Raw genomic sequence first — 22,258 nt, 5'->3', positions numbered from 1 at the left:
CTGGCTCTTATACATGGAATATAAGGATCCCATGGCACTAGTCAAAGAGGGCAAAGGAGTTTTCCTCAATGTCCTGGTCAACACCAAGGCTAATAATTTGGTCATTTGTCTCGATGCTGCACAAGGACTTGGTTTGTACACAAACTGAATTCCATGGCTTTACACAATGGTGACAACAGGTAAACAGTATATCATTGTTAAGGAAATCCTTTGGGATCATTTTCGTTATATAATATATAATTCTACATTGAATTTCCAGCACTAAACAGGCCACTAGTCTGACTGTTTTTTTAATCCTTTAACCTTCTGTGTATTCAGCTTCCCTTTAAATGGACCTATTCTATCTGCTGCAAATGTTCCATAATTAAATCTCTCTCTGGGTAAAGACATTTCTCCTGAATTCTCTATTGGACTTTTAGTGATGATCTCTAGTTTAGGTTCCACCCCCGCCCTTGTTTACCTTAATGAATCCAATAATAATAATAATAATAATAATAATCTCAATTATGTAATCCGTCAGTCCCCTCTGTGCTTAGTAGTCAGTCACAATGTCACAGTGATGTTTACATAAACTCCATTATAAGAGTGGGAATCAATGGAGGCGAGGGAGGCTGATGAATGATCAAAATCTTCCATGAAAGATAACAACAGGAAGTCTAACATGAGATTCAAGATCTGCCAAGTATTAGAGGTAGATAGATGAGTCTGAAGCTACTGGTTATCACCACAGACAGCATTCAACTCAAAATGCACAAGCTATGAGGAAGCTGTGACTCATCTATACCAGATGTCAGTAAGTTGAATCTCCAACAAATGTTCCCTTAAGCTGCATGGGTGAGCAGCCATGCAATCAGGAATATGCTGCACACAGGGTACACAGGTTGCCCACAATAGCAACCTTTCATTTTAGTTACTCACAGGTGTAGCTAAGCGTCAGTCTAAAAAGGGACCATGCAGTGCAGAGAACCAGCTACAAACTGCAAACATCAGCTGCCATCCTGGGGAATAGATTGCCAAGTGGTTAGTTTCCAGGTTAGAACGTTGAGGGGACCAATATCAAACTGTTAGGACTCAGATGGGAAAAGAAAGAGTAGCTTTTTCTGAGGATGCACTAGCTACCTTGAAAGAGATGCAAGTGATGGCAGTCTCAATGTCAAAAGTATCCAGCTATGTGTGAAAGAGAGGGAGGCGTGGGGAGGAGAAGAGAGAGAAAGAGGGAGAAGGATAAACTGGATCAGAAAAGGACAGAGTGGGAGTGTGAGAAAGAAGAGCAAGAGAAAACACAGAAGAAAAGGGACACACTGTTACCTCCTTTTTTTTTGCCTGGGTTATTGTTAAACTTATCAGAGTGAATGCTGGCATGGACAGCAGTGGTCCCCTACCTGCCTCCTCCTCCTCCTCCTCCTCCTCCTCTTCCTCATGCTCAGGCTCCTCTCCCACTTCACTCACACGGTCTGCATGCCGGTTGGTGTTCCCATGTCCTGGACTCCACTGCCTCCTGGTGACATGAGATGGGACTGTTGGAGATTCTCGATGATTCTGCACCGAGGGGATTCGGAATTGATCTGTCTGACCACGCAGTTTAAAATCATTGCCCGTGTTCACATCATTAATAATCTCGTCCCACCTGCCAGTGAGATGGGAAGAAAGTGAATAAAATGGCAGTGACCCAGTTAAACAATGCATCAGGTCCTCAGAGATGCTGTACAGTACAGGTCACTTTAGTTCACAATCATAATGACAATATTGTGAAGGAAGAATTTGTTACCATTTCAACGTAACTATTTTTAAAATTTGCCTCCAGCAATTCACTTTCTTCTATCCTACTGCAAGGTACTGAATCATGCTGTGGACAAGTCCACCTTCTGGTACCAAATCAAGGGGCTCATTATTCAAGTGGGGGTCTCGACAGCAAGTATCAAAAAGGTGGCTTCATACTGGAATCCAAGCTTCTCCTGGAGTGCCACAAGGATTGGTGCTGGGTCCACTACTTTTCATAATTTACATAAATGATTTAGATGTGAGCCTAAGTAAGTTTGCAGATGACACCAAAATTGGAGGTAATAGACAACGAAGAAGATTACCTCAGATTACAACAGGATCTTGACCAGATGGGCCAATGGGCTGAGAAGTGGCAGATGGTGTTTAAATTTCAATAATGTGAGGTGCTGCATTTTGGGAAAGCAAACCTTAGCAGGACGTATACACTTAACGGTAAGGTCCGAGGGAGTGTTACTGAACAAAGAGACCTTAGAGTGCAGGTCATAGCTTCTTGAAAACGAAAATGAATCGAAGGCAAATTTTAAAAATAGGTATGTTGAAATGGTAACAAATTCTTCCTTCACAATATTGTCATCATGATCCTGGAAAAGAGTGACCTGTCATGTAGATAGGATAGTGAAGGCGGCATTTCATATGCTTTCCTTTATTGGTCAGAGGATTGAGTACAGGAGTTACGACAGTACAGGACATTGGTTAGGCCACTGTTGGAATATTGCATGCAATTCTGGTCTCCTTTCTATTGGAAAGATGTTGTGAAACTTGAAAGGATTCAGAAAAGACTTACAAGGATTTGCCAGGGTTGGAGGATTTGAGCTATAGGGAGAGGTTGAATAGGATAGAGCTGCTTTCCCTGGAGCATCGGAGGCTGATGGGTGATCTTATAGAGGTTTATAAAATCATGAGGGGCATGAATAGGATAAACGGACAAAGGACAAAGTCTTTTCCCTGGGGTCGGGGGGTCCAGAACTAGAGGGATTAGGTTTAGGGTGAGAGGGGAAAGATATAAGAGAGACCTAAGGGGCAACATTTTCACACAGAGGGTGGTACGTGTATGGAATGAACTGCCACAGAAAGTGATGGAGGCTAGCGCAATTGCAACATTTAAAAGGCATTTGCATGGGTATATAAATAGGAAGGGTTTGAAGGGATATGGACAGGTGCTGGCAGGTGGAACTAGATTGGGTTGGGATAGCTGATCGGCCTGGACGAGTTGGACTGAAGGGTCTGTTTTCATGCTGTACATCTCTATGATTCTATGACTCTATAACATCAACACACGGTTCACATCCATGTGATCACAGTTTTTCTCTCTCCTTCTTCCAAACCAGAATCAGAGGATTCCAGCAATATTCCCCTTCTCCCAAAGCAAGCACCTTCCTGTCAGAGTAATATCAAGCATCGATCATTTATCACTGAGCCTGGGAGACGGGGATATTTATGGTTATTTATAGATTGTAAAAAAAACCACACTCACATGGGCAAACACACATGGAAACAATGAAATCAGAACTAATAAAGCACAAAATCATATCGAATGGAGATTTACTATGTATGAATAACTGCAGATTATAGTGTGTGCCAGTTAGGATAGAGTGGTGGCTCTATGTTTCAGAGGAGTTGCCAGTTAGTGATCAAGAAAAGGTCCCTGTAGGGCCCCAGACATGGGTACGGGGGGTGGGGGGGAATTACAAGTCTTTCTGAAACAAAAACAGAAATTGCTGGAGAAGCTCAGCAGGTCTGTTCTGAGGAAGAACTGGTTCCGAAATGGTTTCTCTCCACAGATGCTGCCAGAACTGCTGTCTTTGTTTCTGATCTGCAGTTCTTTCAGTTTTTATTTAGAAGTCTTTGGGACTTGGGCTAAACTCCTGGCTGATCATCCCAGCCAGCTGCGATTGAAAACGTTATTGCCCGTTTAACATACTCCCACATCAGAAACCACAGGACAGAGTCTTCAGGCAAACCAGGTCAGCCAAGGTTCTGGAAACATGACACTCTCAGCTTCCCGAACACAAACCCAGGAGCTTCCACTAAATCAAAACTACTTGTGAAAGGTGCTGCACCCAGCGAGAGCCCATGTTCATGAGACCCATTCCACAGGCAGGGTTAGTGTCAAAAGGTGTTGTAATATCACTTTAAGAGAATATGCAAATAATCAAGGAACCTGATTATAAAGTATCGTGTGATCAGCAGCCAGTTTGTGGTGTGTAGGAGTACTAATGCTTGCTAAAACCCAACAGAATACCTGTTTGTTGAAGTCTTTGAGTAAATCAAACATACTTATAGTTTACCAACCCTGCGTGGGTGCATGATGAGTTTGGGTAAAGGAATTCAGCAAGGCAACAGATAGGATCTATATTCTAACAGGGGTCCATGGAGGAGATGGCTGTCTTTGGAGGAGGTACCTTTTCACCTTGTCCGGCCGGCTGATCAGATGATTCTCTGACTCTTGCTCATTGGTTGGAAGATGCTGTTGGTTTCCAGCAGCGGGCTCTCCCTCCAGAAATATGTGATCTTGTTCAACATGATGGGTTTGATCCACCCCATTGGCCGTTACCTTTGTATTCTGTGTCAAAGAGAAAAACAGGATGCTCATAACCAGATCACTGGGAGTCTCCTGCTGCCCAGTATCTGGGAGTGAAGAAAACTATTGAGCACATTTCTGCAGATTACTGCACCTCAGTCAAAAGGTGGAATAGCCTCCCTCATGCAGTCTCTCACCTCTTGCCTCTTCTCTCTCTCTCGCTGTCTCACACACTCACACTGTCTGTCTCCTACCTCTTGCTCCTTCTCTCAAACTTTGGGACAACACAAATTGGAAAAAAACCTGCATGTGTTGAAAACCTGAGACAAAAAAAGTAAGTTGCTGAAACACATCGGTGAGTTGGTAGTAGAGAAACAGTTAAACTAATCTTTGAGGTTAAACATCTCCACCTTAAACACAGATTCCTCTGATTTCCCTGACCTGCATGAAGTAACCAGTAATTTCCCCCAAACTGGCTCATTAAGAGTAAAATTAAATGTTTATTTAGTTCCGATTAAAATGTTATTGTCCATTCAGAAATTCATTGTAGGTAGATTGGTGGCTCATGAAAAGGTATATGAATGAATAAAAATGTCTATAAAAAAAAGTATGGCTCTGATTAAATAATGTAAGAAACTATACTTCATTTTAAAATAAAGCATTTAGATTAATCAATGATATCTGTAAAAATTTGTTAAATTTCTGAAGATCCCTAGATTTGAAGCTGCCTAATCGTTACAGTTTAACATGCCTACACCATTCCAAAAAGGGAGGGCTGTGGACAGTAAAACAAGATCATGCTACAAAACTGATAATTTTTTTGAGTGAACGGAGCTAACTCAAAGTTTGTAATGACATGCGTCCCTCAGAATTCCAACGGAGAGACTGGCATCACTTGGACTAGTGACCATTCAGAGAAGGTTCACCAGGTTGACTCCTGGGATAAGGGAGTTGACTTATGAGGCAAAATGGAGTGGATCAGGTCTATACATATTGAAATTTATAAGAATGTGTGGTGATCCTATTGAACTAAACTAGATTCTGAAGAGGTGCATGCTAATTTAATTTATTCTTTCATGGAATGTAAGCATCACGGCCCAGCATTTTTGCCCATCCTTGAATGGAGTTGCTTGCCAGGATGTTTAAAAGGCTGGTTACGAACCAACCACAGTGGGATGGGAACCTGAGGGAGGAAATACAAGAGAGGAAAACAAAGATAAAGAAGTAGAAACCAGAAGTTGAAGCCAGGGGAGAAATAGGACAGCACCAAAGACAGCCTTAGTACAGAAATGTGTAAAAATGCAAATCTAAAGTTACTGAGGTGCAAATACTCTATTCTTTTGGATAAGCTAGATAAATTAACAATGCAGTAGTTATAAATGGGTACAACATGGTTGTAATTATGTAGTCATGGCTACAGAGTGACCAAAACATCTAACTGAACATCCAAAGGTTTTCTGAGATGTTATTAGTGAAGGATGAAATGAGTGAGAAAGGATTATGGTGCTGAAAACCTCGACGTGGAATCAGTCTAGGTGCTGCTAAGAAATGGAAAACAGGACAGAAAACGTAGGAAGGAGTTGTCCATAGGCCTCTATAGTAGTGGTAAAGTAGGGAATGGCATTAAACAGGAAATTGGAGGTGCAATCAACAAGGGTGGTACAATAATCACGGGTGACTTTAGTCTATGTATAGGTCACGCAAACCATATTAAAAGTAATACTGTGGCAGATGAATTCCTGGAATACGTAGATGGTTTTTGAGACCAGTAAATTGAGAAAACAATTAGGGAAAAAATGATCCAAGATTTGATATTGTACATTGAGAAAGGGCTAATTTAAGAATCTTGTTGTTCAGGGTTCTTTAGGGAAATGTGACTATAAAGATGATGGAATTTTAATGGGATAGAAAGTGGAGTAATCCAATCCAAAACTAGGATCCTAAATCTAAACAGAGGAAACAACAAAAGGTATTGAAACAGCTCCACAGAGGCCAGTATCCCATCACCAAGTCGCTCTTTATTTATTTGTGGAGAGTTGCTGACGCTGGTATAGCTCACTCAGAGGCAGCTCTCAGAGTAAGTGTCGAGCGTGTGGTGCTGGAAAAGCACAGCAAGTCAGGCAGCATCCAAGGAGCAGGAAAACTGACGTTTCGGGCAAAAGCCCTTCATCAGGAATCAAAGGGCTTTTGCCCGAAACGTCGATTTTCTTGCTCCTCAGATGCTGCCTGACCTGCTGTGCTTTTCCAGCACCACACTCTCAACTCTAATCTCCAGCATCTGCAATGCTCACTTTCACTTCTCAGGGCAAGTGGTCCAACTATAGCTAATGAAATAAATTAAGGATAGTATTTGATCCAAAAAGGAGTCTTATAAGAAGCAAACCTGAGGATTGGGAGCAGTTTCCAATTCAGCGAAGAGATCGAGTAAGAGTGGTTACATTGCAGAGGGACAAACTTGCAATGAACATTAGCTTCTCCATGAGTAAAGAAAAAAAGTGAAGAGGAATGTAAGTCCCTTACATTCTGAAATGGGAGAGCTGATAAGGGAGAACAAATAGGAGACACAGCAATTCAACAAATATTTTACTTCTGTTAAGTATGTAAGTTAGCTGGCTGAACTGGAAGGTTTGTTTTCAGATGTCTCATTATCCTACTAGGTAACAGCATCAGTGAGAGTCGCCAATGAAGGGCTGGTGGTACGTCCCACCTCTCTATTTACAGGTCTTCATTTCTTGAGGTGGATGATGTTATTTTCGGTTCGTTTTTTTCCAAGGTGAAGTAGATAGGGTCTAAACTAATGTGTTTATTGGAGTTCTGGTTAGAATGCCATGCCTCTAAGAACTCTCGTGCAGGTCTTTGTTTCGCCTGTCCCAGGATGTGTGTGCTGTCCCAGTCAAAGTGGTGTCCTTCTTTGTCTGGAAGTATAGAAACTAGTGACAGTGGGTTGTGTCTTCTGGTGGCCAGTTGGTGTTCATGCCTGGTGGCAAGTTTCCTGCTAGTTTGTCCAAGGTCATGTTTTTTACAGTTCTTGCGTGGTACCTTGTAAATGACATTAGTTTCGCTGGTGGTATCTAATGGATCCTTTAGGTTCATTACTCGTTGTGTAAGTGTGTTAGTAGGTTTGTGTGCTACCATGATGCCATGGCGTCTGAGTAGACTGGAAGTTATTTCTGATGTGTCTTTGATGTAAGGTAATGTAGCTATAGTTTTTGGTCGTATGGTGTCTGCTTGTTTGGGTTTGTTTCTGAGGAATCGACAGATTGTGTTTATTGGGTCACTGTTTTTATTGAAAACGTATAAATATTTTTCTTCTTTTTTCTGTAGTTCTTGGGTGCTGCAGTGTGATCTCAAAAATTATTAACATTTTACTTCTGGCTTCAGGGAAAAAGTCACAAATAACTTCTCAGAACTGTAAGGGAATCAAGCCTATAGTGAGAAGGAGTTATTGAAGGAAATTAATACTGGTTTTAAAAAGATGCTGGATAAATTAAGCTGATCTGATAATCGAATTTACAGGGTACAAAAGATGACATCCATGGAAATAGCAAATGCATTGTCAGCTCCCAAAATTCTGTGGATTGTAGATTCTTGGAGGGTTGCAAAAGTACTCCCACTGTTTCACAAAAGGAGAGAAGAAAAATAGGAGTATTACAGTCCAGTTAGTCTAATATCAGGAATAGGGAAAATGCTGGCTATATAAAGGATGTAATAATATCAACAGGATCAGAAGGCCAACATGAATTTAAGAAAGGGAAATCACATTTGCCAAATGCACTGTAGGATTTTCTTTTGAGGATGTTACTAGTAGAACAGATAACACAGAACCACCTGATGTGGTGTATTTAGATTTCCAGAAATTTATGGATAATGTTCCACTTAAGAGATTAGTGTGCAAGATAAAAGTACATGAAATTGGGAGTAATATACTGACACGAGTTGAGAATTGGCTGCCAGATAGGACCTAATTCATAGTGGAAGATGAGTGAAGTATTGCAGTGCTTGTGCTCCAGGTATTCACAAAACCTCAGCGATGAAGAAACAAAATATTTCCAATTCTGCAAGGACACAAAACCACTTGGAATTGTGAATGACGCCTAGACTGTAATGAGGCTGCAGCGTGATTACACAAGCTGGGCAAGTAGGGATTTACAAGCCAGATGCAGTGTGACATGGATAATTGTAAAGTTATCACTTCAGTAGAAAAACAGAATGCAGTAGCAGAGTATTATTTAAACGGTGAGAAATGTTGATGTTTAAAGAAAGCAGAATGTTCTTGTACACTTGACACTGAAAGCATGCAAGCACAGGAGGCAGTTAGGAAGGAAACGGCTTGTTGACCTTCATTGCAAGAGGGTTTGTGTATTGGAGCAAGGATGTCTTACTGCAGCTTAACATAGCATTGGTGGGACCACATCTGGAATATTGTGTAAAGCTCTGGCCTCTTTGGCAAGATATACATGCCATAAAGGGAGTTTTGTTTTATTCAATTACGGGGTGTGGACTAGGCTAGCATTTATTGCCATCTCTAATTGCCCAGAGGGCAGTTAGGTGTCAATCACGTTCCTGAGAGTCTGGAATCACACATTGGCAGATTTCCTTCTCTAAAAGGGGATTAATGAACCAGACACGTATTTCTGGCAATCAACACTGGTTTCATGGTCACCATTCGACTCTTAATTCCAGATTTTTAAAAAGAATCGAATCTAAATTCTACCATCTGCCACGGCAGGATTCGAACCCAGATTCCCACTAGGTTTTCTGGATTAAATCAGCACCACACTCTCAATTTCTGGATTAGTAGTCTAGCAGTAATACCACTAGGCCATTACTTCCTCATAGTGCAGCAGAGGTTCATCAGATGGTTTCCTGGGTTGGCACATTTATTCATTGAGGAGAGATTGGATTCACTGAGCCTGTATTCACTGGAGTTTAGGAGAATGAATGGGGAGATCATTGAAACATACAAAATTCTAACAGGGTTGTACAGACTGTTTGCAGGGATGATGTCTCCTATGTCTAGGGGCACTAGAATGGGGTCACAGTCTCAGGATGTGGGACAGGCCATTGGAGGACTAAGATGCGAAGTAATTTCCTCACTCAAAGGATGGTAAACATGGAAACTTCCCTAACACAAAAGACAGCCAAGTCACGGAATAAATTTTTAAGAAAGAAGTAGATTTCTAGAGGCTAAAAGGTATCAAAGGATTAGAGAGAAAAATATGGCATTAAGAGGGATGATCAGCTGTGATTACACTGATCAGCACAGGGCATTCAGTCCATCGAACCAGCTTTGTTTCTTTGTTTTTAATGTCGCTGTGGCTCTGGAGTTACGTGTAGGCACGGCCAGGTAAGAATAGTAGATTTGCTTCCTTCGAGGATGTTAGTGAACCAGATTTATTTTTGTGACGATCAATGATAGTTTCATGATCATCATCACAGAGACAGATTTTAATTGAAAAAGGGACCGACCCCTCCCCTCCCTGTCAGGCTTATCTTATTAGAAAGACCACTGTCTTCCCTCAAGATATGCTGTTCCCCACCCTATTATCCCGCTGTACAAAACTCCATTGCAAAATGACAACTTTAATATTTCTGAAGGACCAGTTAGATCCACTCTCCCATTTATAAACTCGCTGCCACTCCACCCACTCAGTTCTTACATGCCCTTCACCCCTCCATTAGCCACAACTCTTGGACTAGTGACATTTACCCCAACTCCATTCCACTCCAACCAACTGCAGACTCTCTGCCCCTGCTTGCATCAAGGTTTGAGCTCTCACCTGCCTGTCAGGCTGGAGGCTATTCACTGTCCTGGTGAATCGCAGCACTCGATTGGCTCCCTCAATCTGCAGGCTGTTCGAATCCCATGCTGGCACGTTCCTGAAGCCAGCATGACCCTGTGGCAGCTCTTTAAGCTGGTCCTTCACCACAGTTTCTTTTGCTTCTCGCCCACCATCATGCTGGGAGGTCAGCGTTTGTTCCCCCATGCTCACCAACCTGTCTCGCAACCACTGTTCCTATAACAGAGACATTCAGCGTATGTTACAGTAAAATGGGAATAAATAGGAATTTCAATGTATATTATACATGGGCCTCCCAATTTTACTGGAGCATGGAATCTGATTCAACCTGGAGTCACTTTACCTCAGTACAGCCTGTAGCCAAGAGATTAGGGGTTGAAGTCCTGCTAAAGGATTTGGGTGTTCACTCAGACAGGGGACAGGGCTATCACAAGGAGCTGAGATCCACATGCCAGCAGCACTTTCCCCAGACTTAAAAGGCCAACTTGTAACCTTCTGCATGATGAACATCACTCACACCATCTCAGACAGCACCTCTTAACCCTGGTAACTCGCAGAAGTCTCAGTTTGAACCCTCTGCCAGTCAGAAAGTGGGAGCCAAGGAGAGGTGAACTAAAAGAGATGAACCAGTCGGTGAATAGGGAGTGGCATCACGGGAAAGTAATGGGACGAACTGAACTTGGAACAAGCTGAAACAGCCATGTTTCCCACTTTTTGTCACCAATCACCCTGGAGTGAAAATCTTCCCAAGATCAAAAGAAGCAAATGATGGGACTGGGCATCCTCTGTCACCTTCAGATGTCAGGTCAATTCAGTTGTTAACTTATGGTCGATGGATTTGAGTTAAGCTAAGCTGACAATTCAGTGCAGTCCTGAGGACATGTTGTATTGTCTGATGTGTCACCCTTCAGATGGAATTAAGGCAAGTTGTGGTTCTGATGGATACTAGAGCACTGAAGGGGTCAGGGTTAGCAGATGTTAAACTGGGAGGAGAGATCGACAATGAGCCAAGGGCCCAACTGTATCCAAACTGCCTGTGCAACCTGAAGATGGGACATCAGGAAGTAGAATCCCATTGAAAAATATACCCAGCTTCAGATGCCCCAGCATTTTACACCAAGTCACTGCAGTGCAAGGAGGTGAAAGGAAAATGGAACAAGCAAGCAGGGCAGAGAATCAAATGTTCAGCCTTTGCCTAAAGGGTAGATGGATTCCTCATTGCAGAGGTCACTTGTACAATCGAGAGAAATATCCCAATTCTCTCAACACCAATAAAGGTGTGGAATAAGAAAGATGCCTAGCCTTGACTTCACCGCCTGGGTCCGGGCCTGCAATCCTATTCCCTTCTTGTCGCTGACTCAGATACGTCTCTGGGGCAACATATCAAATCCAGGCCAATCCACCCCACATGGCAAACACTGAGCAAGACAAAGTTCTTGAAAATCGGAGTATTTATTTTGAAACAAAACAGCATTTGTCTGATTCTTCCTTCAAGTTCTTCTTGTTAAGAATTTTGCTAACATTACCAAAAAATATTTCATACAATGCAGTTACCAATTTTCAGGAACTTAGTCTTGACAATAGTAGGATTGCTCAGAGCTTTGATTTGTCATTAATCTTTGTGTCATTCAGCAACCTTGAATTTTATGAAAGATTTTTTCTTAGGTTAGCTGTACCTTCTGTTCAGTGACCTGCGACTGGTTTCTGTCAGGACCCCGGGGATGTTCTTGTCGTGCCTGATTCTGTTTCTGCAGTGTGCCTGGATTCAGTCCAAGATTTTTGAAGCTTGGCATTGCATGAAGAGCTTCCTTCAGCTGCCTGTACTCTTCCACCTGACCCTGCAGGAAGAGTCAATCGCAAAAATACCTGACGAGGATCATTGAAAAAGGGGCTGAGGCCAAGGTTGGTACACAGCCATGTTCAAGACCAGTATTCACTGCTGGATAACAGCGGGGATCTGTGTGGAGTGAATCAGCTCAGGAACAGCCATGGTGGGATCTTCCTTTCAATGTAAGCCAGATTACCAGATCACCACAGACTGAACAAGACTAACAGAAAGGGACACCGGCTATTTCTTGACAACCAAACGGCAGCGCATTGCGGGTCTTTGCTGAACTGTTAGAAGTCAGCTCGTTAGCACATTTGTGCAAGTAGTAGCAAGGCTTCAGATGGAAAATCGTCCTGTACACAAGGTTAATGACTGAAAGCCTTAATGTGTAGGTGTTGTTGGGATGTTGTTAAAGAGATGCTAAATTAAATACTTCTCGAGTGTCAACACTACAATGTAGATTTAAGAAGAAAAAAAAACACAGGAGTGAAATAGGATTGTAATTGGGACACATTTGCCTTCCATTATGTTCAGCATTATTAAGAAACAGAAGACAAACTGGGATAATGCTTGACTAGAAGAATAACCCAATGGCTAGATATCAGGTACAAAGTTAAGACTGAGTCACTGTAAGGATGTCAGGAGCATACTTCTCATTGATCAATTATTATAAATATTTGGGTAAAAAACGATTAGTTGTTGACTACAGGTGCACTTCCTAGGCCAAATGTTGGAAACACTTCCTGCAAAACTGAACAAAAAAGGACACCTGCCAGAGGTCTTTGCAATGGCCAAGGGGAGTTATTTGTCAACAGGAATAGAACTTGTCAACAGCCATTAGCTAAGGGGCTCTCACCAGGAGAAAGACAAGGTGTCAACAGTGGATCACCTACAAGGAACATTGCCAGTCAATCATTCATTGGCATTGATTTGGGGGTTGCCATAAGAAATCTAGATCAGTCTAAGAATAGAGTGTTACAGCTAAAGACAATCGCCTTAAGAGAAAAAGTGAGCATGCTTTATTTAAAAGTTGTTTTCAACGGAGAGCAATCAGCATCAGTTGTGAAGTTTACAGAGAGAGCGAGAGAGAGAGAGAGAGAGCACGAGAGAGAGCGAGAGCGAGCGAGAGCGAGAAAAGCACTCATCAAGTTCCTGAGAAATGTGCAGCTACAGTACTTAAGGAAGACTGGGAAATGAGAGTTGAAGCTACTAATTGATTTTATTTTTATGTTAGAGTTAAGTCGATCAAGTTAAAATCTTGAAGAATGGGTCAAGAGAAGACCACAGAAGTCTTGACATCCTCAGAAAGACAGACGAACCCATGTTGGACTTATGCATTAAACCATACCTCGATAGTAGAATGTTAAGTATTAAACTTTGTTGATGGGTAAATGTTATTACTTACATTCTAAGTTATTGATTGTTCTTTTTGCCAATAAAGTTGATCCTCCAATATTTTCTTACTCTGTTGTTTTGTATAGAATCCAAATACCAATCTGTACTGCAACCCAGCACCACAACCTCATACCTATACTGTGACAATGTTTCCTAACTGTGAGTCTGCATCCCAATACTGCACTGGAACTGCAACACTGAGCCAGAATTCTAGCCATGCAAGATTGCGTCGGGACCATGGCTCTGCATAAAAACACTGCACAGGATCCAAGCCATGCATCACCACAAGAAGTCAGAAGCACAATGTTGCATTACAACACTGCGCCAGAACAATAGCCATGTATCACCTTCACCACACTGAAACCACAGCCATGCTTTGCAAAACTGCATCAGATCTAGAGTGATGCATTACAGCTCTGTACTGGAACCACAGGCATGCATTACAACAATGAGCCACATGTACGGCCATGCATTACAACACTGCATTGGAACCATAGCCATTGGAACACTGGAATGAAACTGCAATAACAAATCATAAAATTTCACCAGAATAGTAAATCCTGTGCTGCAACACTGCATCATACTGTAAACCTTTAATCACCAGAATGTATTGCACAAAGTTGCCCCGTTTCTTAACAGACCCCATTCTGTAATGCGATGGTGCTGTGCTGAGATGCGAGAGTCATGTAGAATTTAACCACCCCCTTCCATTATCCTCTCTTCCATTGGTGTAAATTTAGGGTTTTTCAATTCATGGAACTCCCTACAGTGTGGAAGCAGGTCACTCAGCTCATCAAGTCCACACCGACCCCCGAAAGAACTTCCTGCCCAGACCCATCCCCCATACCCTATCCCTGTAACCCTGCATTTCCCATGGCAAATTCCACATCGCTTGCACATCTCTAGATGAGATGGGCAATTTAGCATGGCCAATCCATCTAATTTGACTGTAGGAGAAAACCAGAGACCCATGCAGACACAGGGAGAACATGCTAAATCCACACAGTCGTTCAAGAGTGGAATCGAACCCGGAGCCCCAGCGCTGTGAGGCAGCAGTGCTAACCACTATGCCATGCCAACAGATTCCTAGTCTCGGACAAAATGTATTCTGTATTTGATGATTACTAAATAGAAACATGAAGTGAAAGCCTTTTGAATACCACTCATCAGGACTGACACAGCGAGAACCCAAACTTGGAAATGGAACACCACTTTATATAGCCGATTGGTTGGACCATGATTGGAATGGAGACATAGCATGAACTGTCAACTTTAGTTAACAGATAAAAAATTCAAACCAGGCAGGTAGACTTCTGCTTCGGACTGGAGTCACACAAGATAGACGAGGCAACGGCAGCACCTTTTTGGTGCTTAAAGAGATACCAGTAGATCATTTGGGATTTTATGGCATAAAATTCACTAAAGAGGAGGAAAACAACTGCAAACTGCCGTTCCTAGATGTCACAGTAGAGCGAATAGCCAATGAGGAATTTCAAACTAGTGTCTGCAGGAAAACAACACATACGGATCAAATATTGAATGACAGAAGCAATCATTCCAACCTCCACAAACAAAGCTACATCAGAACATTATTTCAATGAGCCAACACACACTGCAGCACAGAGGAACTACGCAAGGCAGAGGAAAATTACCTATACCGCGTATTCAAAAAGAATGGGTACCCATCGAACACAGTCCGCCGATTTCTCAGCGACAAACCCAAACAAGCAGACAAAACACATCCAGAAACCCTAGCCACTCTCCCCTACATCAAAGACATCTCAGAAATGACTGCCAGACTGCTCAGACCTTTTGGCATCATGGTGGCCCACAAACCCACCAACACAAAAAAAGCAGCTAATGAACTTGAAAGACCCAATACAGACAACAAGCAAAACTAATGTCATTTACAAAATACCTTGCAAGAACCGCAACAAACACTACATTGGACAAACAGGCAGAAAACTAGCCACCAGGATATATAAACATCAACTAGCCACAAAATGACATGACCCTCTCTCACAAGTATCCTTACACACAGATAAGGACGGACACCACTTCGACTGGGACAACACATCCATTCTAGGACGAGCCAAACAGAGACACACACAAGAATTCCTTGAAGCATGGCATTCCAACTGAAATTCTATCAACAAACACATCGAGTTAGACCCCATCTACCACCCCCTGAGGGTATAAATAGAAAGCAGGAATCATCAGTGCTTTACCCAGAGGCCCACTGAAGAGGTTACCTAGTGGGGTCACAAAACATCTGGAAATGAACCTTCCAGCTCAGCGAGCAAACCTACACCTGAGCTACAAATCTTCTCAAATCTCACTACAATCCTTTACTGTCAGAATGGTTTGAGGAGGCAGAGGGTCTGCAATACCAGACTGAATTATTGGAGGACATAGCCTTTAGGGTTGGTGGGGATGGGAGTATGGGGTTAATGTTCAAAACTGGGAATTTTCAAAAAGCGGGTGGGCAAGTGGCCAAGTGGAACACCACGAAAGCAATTCAATCTGGTAGGATAATGGAACAAGTATCATGCTGGGTGAGCAGCAGTTTCACAAGATTCAGCGTTGGGACAGCTGCCCATGTTCATAAAACCATAAGACATAGGAGTGGAAGTAAGGACATTTGGCCCATCGAGTCCACTCCGCCATTTAAATCATGGCTGGTGGGCATTTCAACTCCACTTACCCGCACTCTCCCCATATCCCTTAACTCCTTGTGAGATCAAGAATTTATCAATCTCTGCCTTGGAGACATTTAACGTCCCGGCCTCCACTGTACTCCATGGTAATGACTTCCACAGTCCACCACTCTCTGGCTGAAGAAATTACTTACATATTAGGCAGTCTGCCAATATTGGAGACAATCCTCCCAAGGAACTGAATGGAGACATTGGAGGAATTTGGCACAGAGACAAAACATGCTCAGGGTTAATAATTTAAATCAGTTCACGACAGCAATGGTTAATTTAGCAAGGGGAGGGGCCAGATGTAGTTTCTGAGAAATTCTTCAAATCTGTTCCTGCTTTACCAAACTTGCAGCAAAGTAATGTGGGAGTGGATCCAAAGATGTTCCCAGCCAGGGAATCCTGAGAAATGAACAGGAGAAATTCACAAAAGGTCCTTAGGTGCATCTTCCAAGCCCATGGCCACTTCCACCTTGAAGGTGAAGATCCCCAGCAGGTTTCCCTCCAAGCCACTCACCATCCTGACTTGGAAATATACCATTGTCCCGATAGTGTCACTGGGGTCAAAATACTGGAAATCCCTCCCTAACAGCATTGTGGGTCTACCTAGCAAACATGAACTGTGTGGTTCAAGAAGGCAGCTCACCACCCCCATCTTAAGGGCAATCACAAAGGGCCAATGAATACTGGCCAGCCAGTGACACCCACATTGCATGGATGAATTTAAAAAGGTAGCAGAGTGGAACTGAGAAGACTGCTGAAGTATTCTGGACTGCGGTAATGATCATTGATCTGATGAGGGAGCAGTGCCCCAAAAGCTAGTGCTTCAATTAAAACTGCTGGACTATAACCTGTTGTGCGATTTTTAACTTTACATCAAACTATAATTACATTGAATTATGCAACTGTGCTTATGAATCTAATTTCATGAGGTCCTTTCATAAAGTCAGAGTTGAGTTTGTGTGTGTGTGGGGGGGGGGAAAAAGAGAGAGAGAGAAAGAAAAAAAATGGGCTTCTTCAGGGGAAATAATGTCACTTGTTCATCACCCCTTTACCTGTGCCTTGGCAAGCTGTTCATGCATGTCCTGATGGGCTCTCCGCAATTGCTTGCTCTCATGTTTCAGCTTGTTAATGGCATCTGGAAGGTAAGGAAATAAAAGACTTGTCAATGAGGAAACAGTAGCAAGAAACCAAAAGACAGCAAAGAGAGACAATGACCCAGGTAACAGTCCAAGTCTGATGACAGAAATTACAACAGTCTGGTAGGCAGAGATGGAGGTGGCATGTGTTGGTATGAAAAAAAAAGTAAAAAATAAATAGAAAGCGAGTGAGTGAGAGAGGGAGAGAAAGTCACATTCCCTCCCACTGACTCACATTCTGGCTTGAAAAAAAAGCCAATGACAAAAGTCACCCTCACATTCCAATAGCTCAAATACACTCTTGTTTCCAGCGCTGAGTTCTGCTGAAATAGTTGTTAAACACAACAAACAAATCATCTCTATTCAAGTTCAAACAGTGAAGCCAGTGCTCAATGCTTTTTTAGATTTTGTTCTGAAGTCAAAAAACACAAAATCTTCATAAAACAATTTGTCCTCCTTTTGGAGCTTTTCTCCTGCTGCCTAGTTCCCAGAGGAAGATTCTAACAGATAAAGCATCGTCACAAGGTTCTGCTATGTCCAGTCCCATGGAAGGTCACAGTCAGCATCACGTTCTCAGGTTTACAGCAGGTCACATGAAAGTGCTTAAAAGGAGGACATTTACACAAATCAATTCACATTCTCTTCCAGCCGCTCCCACAGAAGGGTGCTTTAATAAGTTTTTATACAAGTTATAAACCTGTTCATGATCAGTTTGCTATATTAAAGATCCCCTACATGACTACAACAACAGAGAGAGGGAGAGAATGTGAAAGACAGCATGAAGGGGAATGAAAGAGAGAGAAGTCACACACTCAGACAGGCACATTATGTTGTAGCGCAATACGTTATTGGACAGATATACATACAGCTCTGAGGTCAGAGGGTCCCAAGAGCCGTGGCGAGTCAGACACTTTCCACACACCTTGTAAAGTGCCAATTTCTAGGTCTTTCTGCTGATGCAGCTGCAGGTAGCGCTGGTTGTGGGTCTCTGCTGCTTTCCTGTGCTCTAACCGAAGGCTGTTGTGCTGAAGCTGCAGATCCAGAAGCTGTTTTTTAATTTCATCGTGCTGGTTCTGTAAAAACAGCAGTCAGGGTCACATCCAGGATCAGTGTAAATATTTCACTCTAACAGCCCTGAGCATCAACTGTAGCACCTCTGCCCTGATCTGTCTGTCTTTCAGGGAAGGAAATCTGCCATCCTCACCTGGTCAGGTAGGAGGCTGGAGGAACACGCAAGCCAGGCAGCGTCAAGAGGTGGAGAAGTCAACATTTCGGGTATAGCTCTTCTTCAGGATGGGGTGGTGGGTGTAAGGGGAGCTGCAAATAAAGGGGGTGGTGGGGCCAGGGTGGTAAAGCGGGAATAGGTGAAGACAGGTAGAGGACACAACCTGGTTGGTCAATGGGAGGAATGAATCCGGTCGGTGGCAGGGAACAGTGGAAGGGATGGGGACAGGCTGGGAAGAGAGTCGGGGAAGGGAAGTTATTTGAAATTGGAGAACTCAACGTTGAGTCCTCCGGGCTCTAGGCTGCCCAGGCAGAAGATGAGATGGTGTTCCTTCAGTTTGCGGTTTGGTTCGTTGTGGCAATGGAGGAGGCCAAGGTTGGAAAGGGAAATTAAAATAAGTGGTGACTGGGATCCAGTCAGCCCCTGTAGGCATAGCTGAGGTGCTCGGTGAATCAAGCCCTGACGTTTGGTCTTCCCGATGTACAGAAGACCACAGCGGGAGCAACTGATGCTGTAAACTGGGTTAGAAGAGAGACATGTGAACCTGTCTCCGCTGGAAGGACTGTTTGGGGCCCTGGGTGGAGGTGAGGTGGGGGTGGTTTACCAGCAGGTTTTGCATCTTTTCTGGTTGCAGAGAAAGGTACCAGGGGTGGTTTGGGGGAAATGGGTCAGTGGGGAGAGTGGCACAAACCAAAGACTGTCAGAGGGAATGGTCATTGTGGAAGGCAGAGAGGGTTGAGGAGGGGAAGATGTTCTTGGTGGTGGGGTCTAGTGTGGAGTTGCTGGAAGTATTTAAGGATGATGGTTGGATGCGGAGACTGGTGAGGTAGTAGGTGAGGAGAAGGGGGAACTTTGTCTTTATTGTATTGGGAGGGGGGTTCAAAGCAGTGGAATAGGAAGTGGAGGTGGTGTGGTGGAGGGGTGTCTGGATGACAGAGGGGGGAAAAGCACGTTGTTCAAAATAGATGGACAGTTGGAATGCTCACGTGTGGAATGTCTCCTCATCCGAACAGATGCATCGGAGGTGGAGGAATTAGGAAAATGGGATGGAGTCCTTGCAGGATACTGAGGGAGAGGTGGTGTAGTCCAGGTAGTTATGGAGTCTGTAGGTTTGTAGTCTCCAGATGGATGTTAACTGTCACCAGACATAGAAATGGAGACGTCAAGAAAGGGGAAGGAGGTGTCCTAGATGGACCAAGTGAATTTGAGGGAGGGTTAGAAGTTTTGGGCAAAGTCGAACTACTCCAGATCAGCCTGTGTGCAGAGCGCTGCACAGATGCAGTCATCGATGTATTGGCAGAAGAGTTGGGGTACAGTGCCGGTGACGGTATTAAAGAAGGACTGTTCGATAAAGCCAAAGAGACATGCACAGCTAGGACCTATCCGGGTGCCCATGGCCACTCACCTAATTTGGAGGAAATGGGAGGAGTTAAAGGAAAAGTTATTGAGGATGAGGACTAGTTTAGCGAGGAGTCGTTACCTAGTCTGGCCTATATGTGACTCCAGACCCACAGCAACGTGGCTGACTCTCAAATGCCCTGTGAAATGACCTAGCAAGCCACTCAGTTGTCTCAATCGCTACTAGGGATGGGCAATAAATGCTGGTCAGCCAGGGACGTCCATACAAAAAACAACTTTACCACATCATAGCCCAGGTAACAGAATATTGAACCAGAAACTGGAATGAATGGACTGTGATGTGAGCAATCTCCAGCAGATATCTTGATCAGGACAGGAGGAAGGGGAAGATAATAACCAGAGAGAGATATTCAACTCCTGAAACAAGGTTTTAGTGACCTTTGCTGGACACTGAGGGCATGTGGGTGCTTGTGAGAACAGGGCAAGGGTAATCCTAAATGGCCAAGCAGTTCACTATCTCATCTCATATACCATGATGGACATTTGGATGAGGTTGTGTTGTAAGGAGTGAAGAGAAAGCTGTCCAAATAATGCTGGCTTTTGGATTATAATTTAAGATTTAGTTAATCTGGTATTCTTGGAGACTTTTAACAAAGCAAGTATTTTGTGAAGTTTAACAGTAGCAAGAAACCATTAATATCCATCTTTGAGAAGGTGCCATTTTATGATAACACAGCCAATCTGAAGCCATTTTATAACTCTTTACATATGGCTTATTATATAATTAGCAACCAGTCAGAAATGTATGGTTGACAAAGTAATGTAGCTCAATTAAACTTTAATTGAAGTGATATTAAAACATTTACATTATTTTAAAAACTAAGGCTGGGTTACATTTTCAAATAGCTTTTAGATTAAAATGTGCTGATTTACTTCTGTAAGATTCTGCTATCTTGGAAGAACACCGAGTCAGATAAAACAAGCATAAAATAAGATATTCTAGTCTTAATATCTCAATGATAAAACTGGACAATACTTGGTCGTGCAAATTCAGATGGCCAAAGGTGGAATGTAGATAATAAAGAGTGGTCTGAAACGACAATATATGTAAGCAGTCAGTCAATCTTCAACTAAAATGGTCAGGGGTCACATGACATCAGGTTATAGTCCAATCAGTTTACCTGAAATCACAAGCTTTCAGAGCATTGCTCCTTCATCAGGTGAAATCTCCGGATGAAGGAGCAGTACTCCGAAAGCTTGTGATTTCAAATAAACTGATTGGCGTTCTGTGACCTCTGACACCAGCACCTCCACATGATTCATCTAAAATAAACTGATAATTACATCGACAAATTATAAAGTTTGCAGAAAAATTATCTGAGATGAACTTTTAATAATTTAAGGGATAAAAGTAAATGTTCCCCACAACATCCTTGCTAACTGGTCACATGCTGGATGCTTCTAAAAGGTAGAATCTGAGAGAATTGACGTCAATAAGGTAACTAGAGAAAACTACAATTTCATATCACCTGATCACATGACTAAAGCTGTACTAGACTGTTGATAAATTAACTTTTTCTTTTAATAAAACTGAACAGCTTTGCTGCCCTTATCTGAGGGAAGATATCTGGCATTGAAGGCAGTGTCACAAGGCTGATACCAGGTATGAAAGGATCATCTTATGAGGGGAGGTTGAGTAGGCTGGATCTGTGCTCATTGGAGTTTAAGAATGAGAGACGACCTTATTGAAACATACACAATTCTTGGGGGGGCTTGACAGGGCAGATGCAGAAAGGTGTTTCCCCTTATGGGAGAGTTTAGGATGAGAAGGCAAAATCTCAGAATAAGGGGTCACACAATTAAAGCAGAAACAAGGAATTATTTCTCTCAGAAGCTAGTGAACCGGTGAAATTCTTTACCAGAGAAGGCTGTTGAGGCAGGGTCATTAAGATAGACAAGAGACAGCAACAACGCAACAAGAAAAATGAGGAGCATGAAACAAAAAACAAAAACAGTCGAGTGAGATTCAGAATAGAAGGTTTTCAGGTGGAAACAACAATCGGTGTTCAATTATCACTCTAAGCTACCTCCACGGGGTCATCCTGCTCCAGCTAACACTGACAGTGGGTAATGTGGAACAAATCAGTTGCAACTTGTACAATAAAAGGGCAGGTACTTTGTAAAGCACTGGCTCCAGGCAATTGCCACAGGACCCTCTGGAGTCCATGAAGGACCTTCTTTCTCAGCAACACACGATGTGTTGGGAATTAGGCTGGTATGACGCAGTTCCTAAATTCCACACGTGAATGCACTTTTCACAGAATCTCTAGTGTAGAAGCAGGCCATTCAGCCCATCAAGTCTACATTAACCCTCTGAAGAACATCTCATCCAGACTCACCACTCTACCCTATCTCTGTAACACTGCATTTCCCAGGGCTAATCTACCAAATCACCTGGTAGAAACCCACACAGACACAGTCACCCAAGGCTGGAATCGAACCTGGG

At 42.9% G+C, this 22,258-nt stretch overlaps 1 protein-coding gene across 2 annotated transcripts in view; it reads right to left on the bottom strand.

The window, feature by feature from the left end:
- Nucleotides 1-22,258, bottom strand: part of LOC132833760 (Golgi integral membrane protein 4-like) — a 59,462-nt gene that overhangs the window by 12,658 nt on the left and 24,546 nt on the right. Inside the window, exons 5-10 of one of the 2 annotated variants that reach the window (XM_060852289.1) lie at nucleotides 18,091-18,241; nucleotides 17,085-17,167; nucleotides 11,781-11,942; nucleotides 10,084-10,320; nucleotides 4,185-4,345; nucleotides 1,383-1,627 (exon numbers count right to left, since the gene is read on the bottom strand). In XM_060852289.1, coding sequence (XP_060708272.1) covers nucleotides 1,383-1,627; nucleotides 4,185-4,345; nucleotides 10,084-10,320; nucleotides 11,781-11,942; nucleotides 17,085-17,167; nucleotides 18,091-18,241 — 1,039 coding nt within the window. The remainder of the gene's footprint in view (nucleotides 1-1,382; nucleotides 1,628-4,184; nucleotides 4,346-10,083; nucleotides 10,321-11,780; nucleotides 11,943-17,084; nucleotides 17,168-18,090; nucleotides 18,242-22,258) is intronic. The other variant, XM_060852290.1, reaches the window with a different exon arrangement.

The sequence above is a fragment of the Hemiscyllium ocellatum genome, chromosome 37, assembly GCF_020745735.1.
Source record: "Hemiscyllium ocellatum isolate sHemOce1 chromosome 37, sHemOce1.pat.X.cur, whole genome shotgun sequence".
NCBI lineage: Eukaryota > Metazoa > Chordata > Chondrichthyes > Orectolobiformes > Hemiscylliidae > Hemiscyllium > Hemiscyllium ocellatum.
The sequence above is the reverse complement of the archived record's forward strand: the minus strand, read 5'-3'. Positions and strand labels throughout refer to the sequence as shown.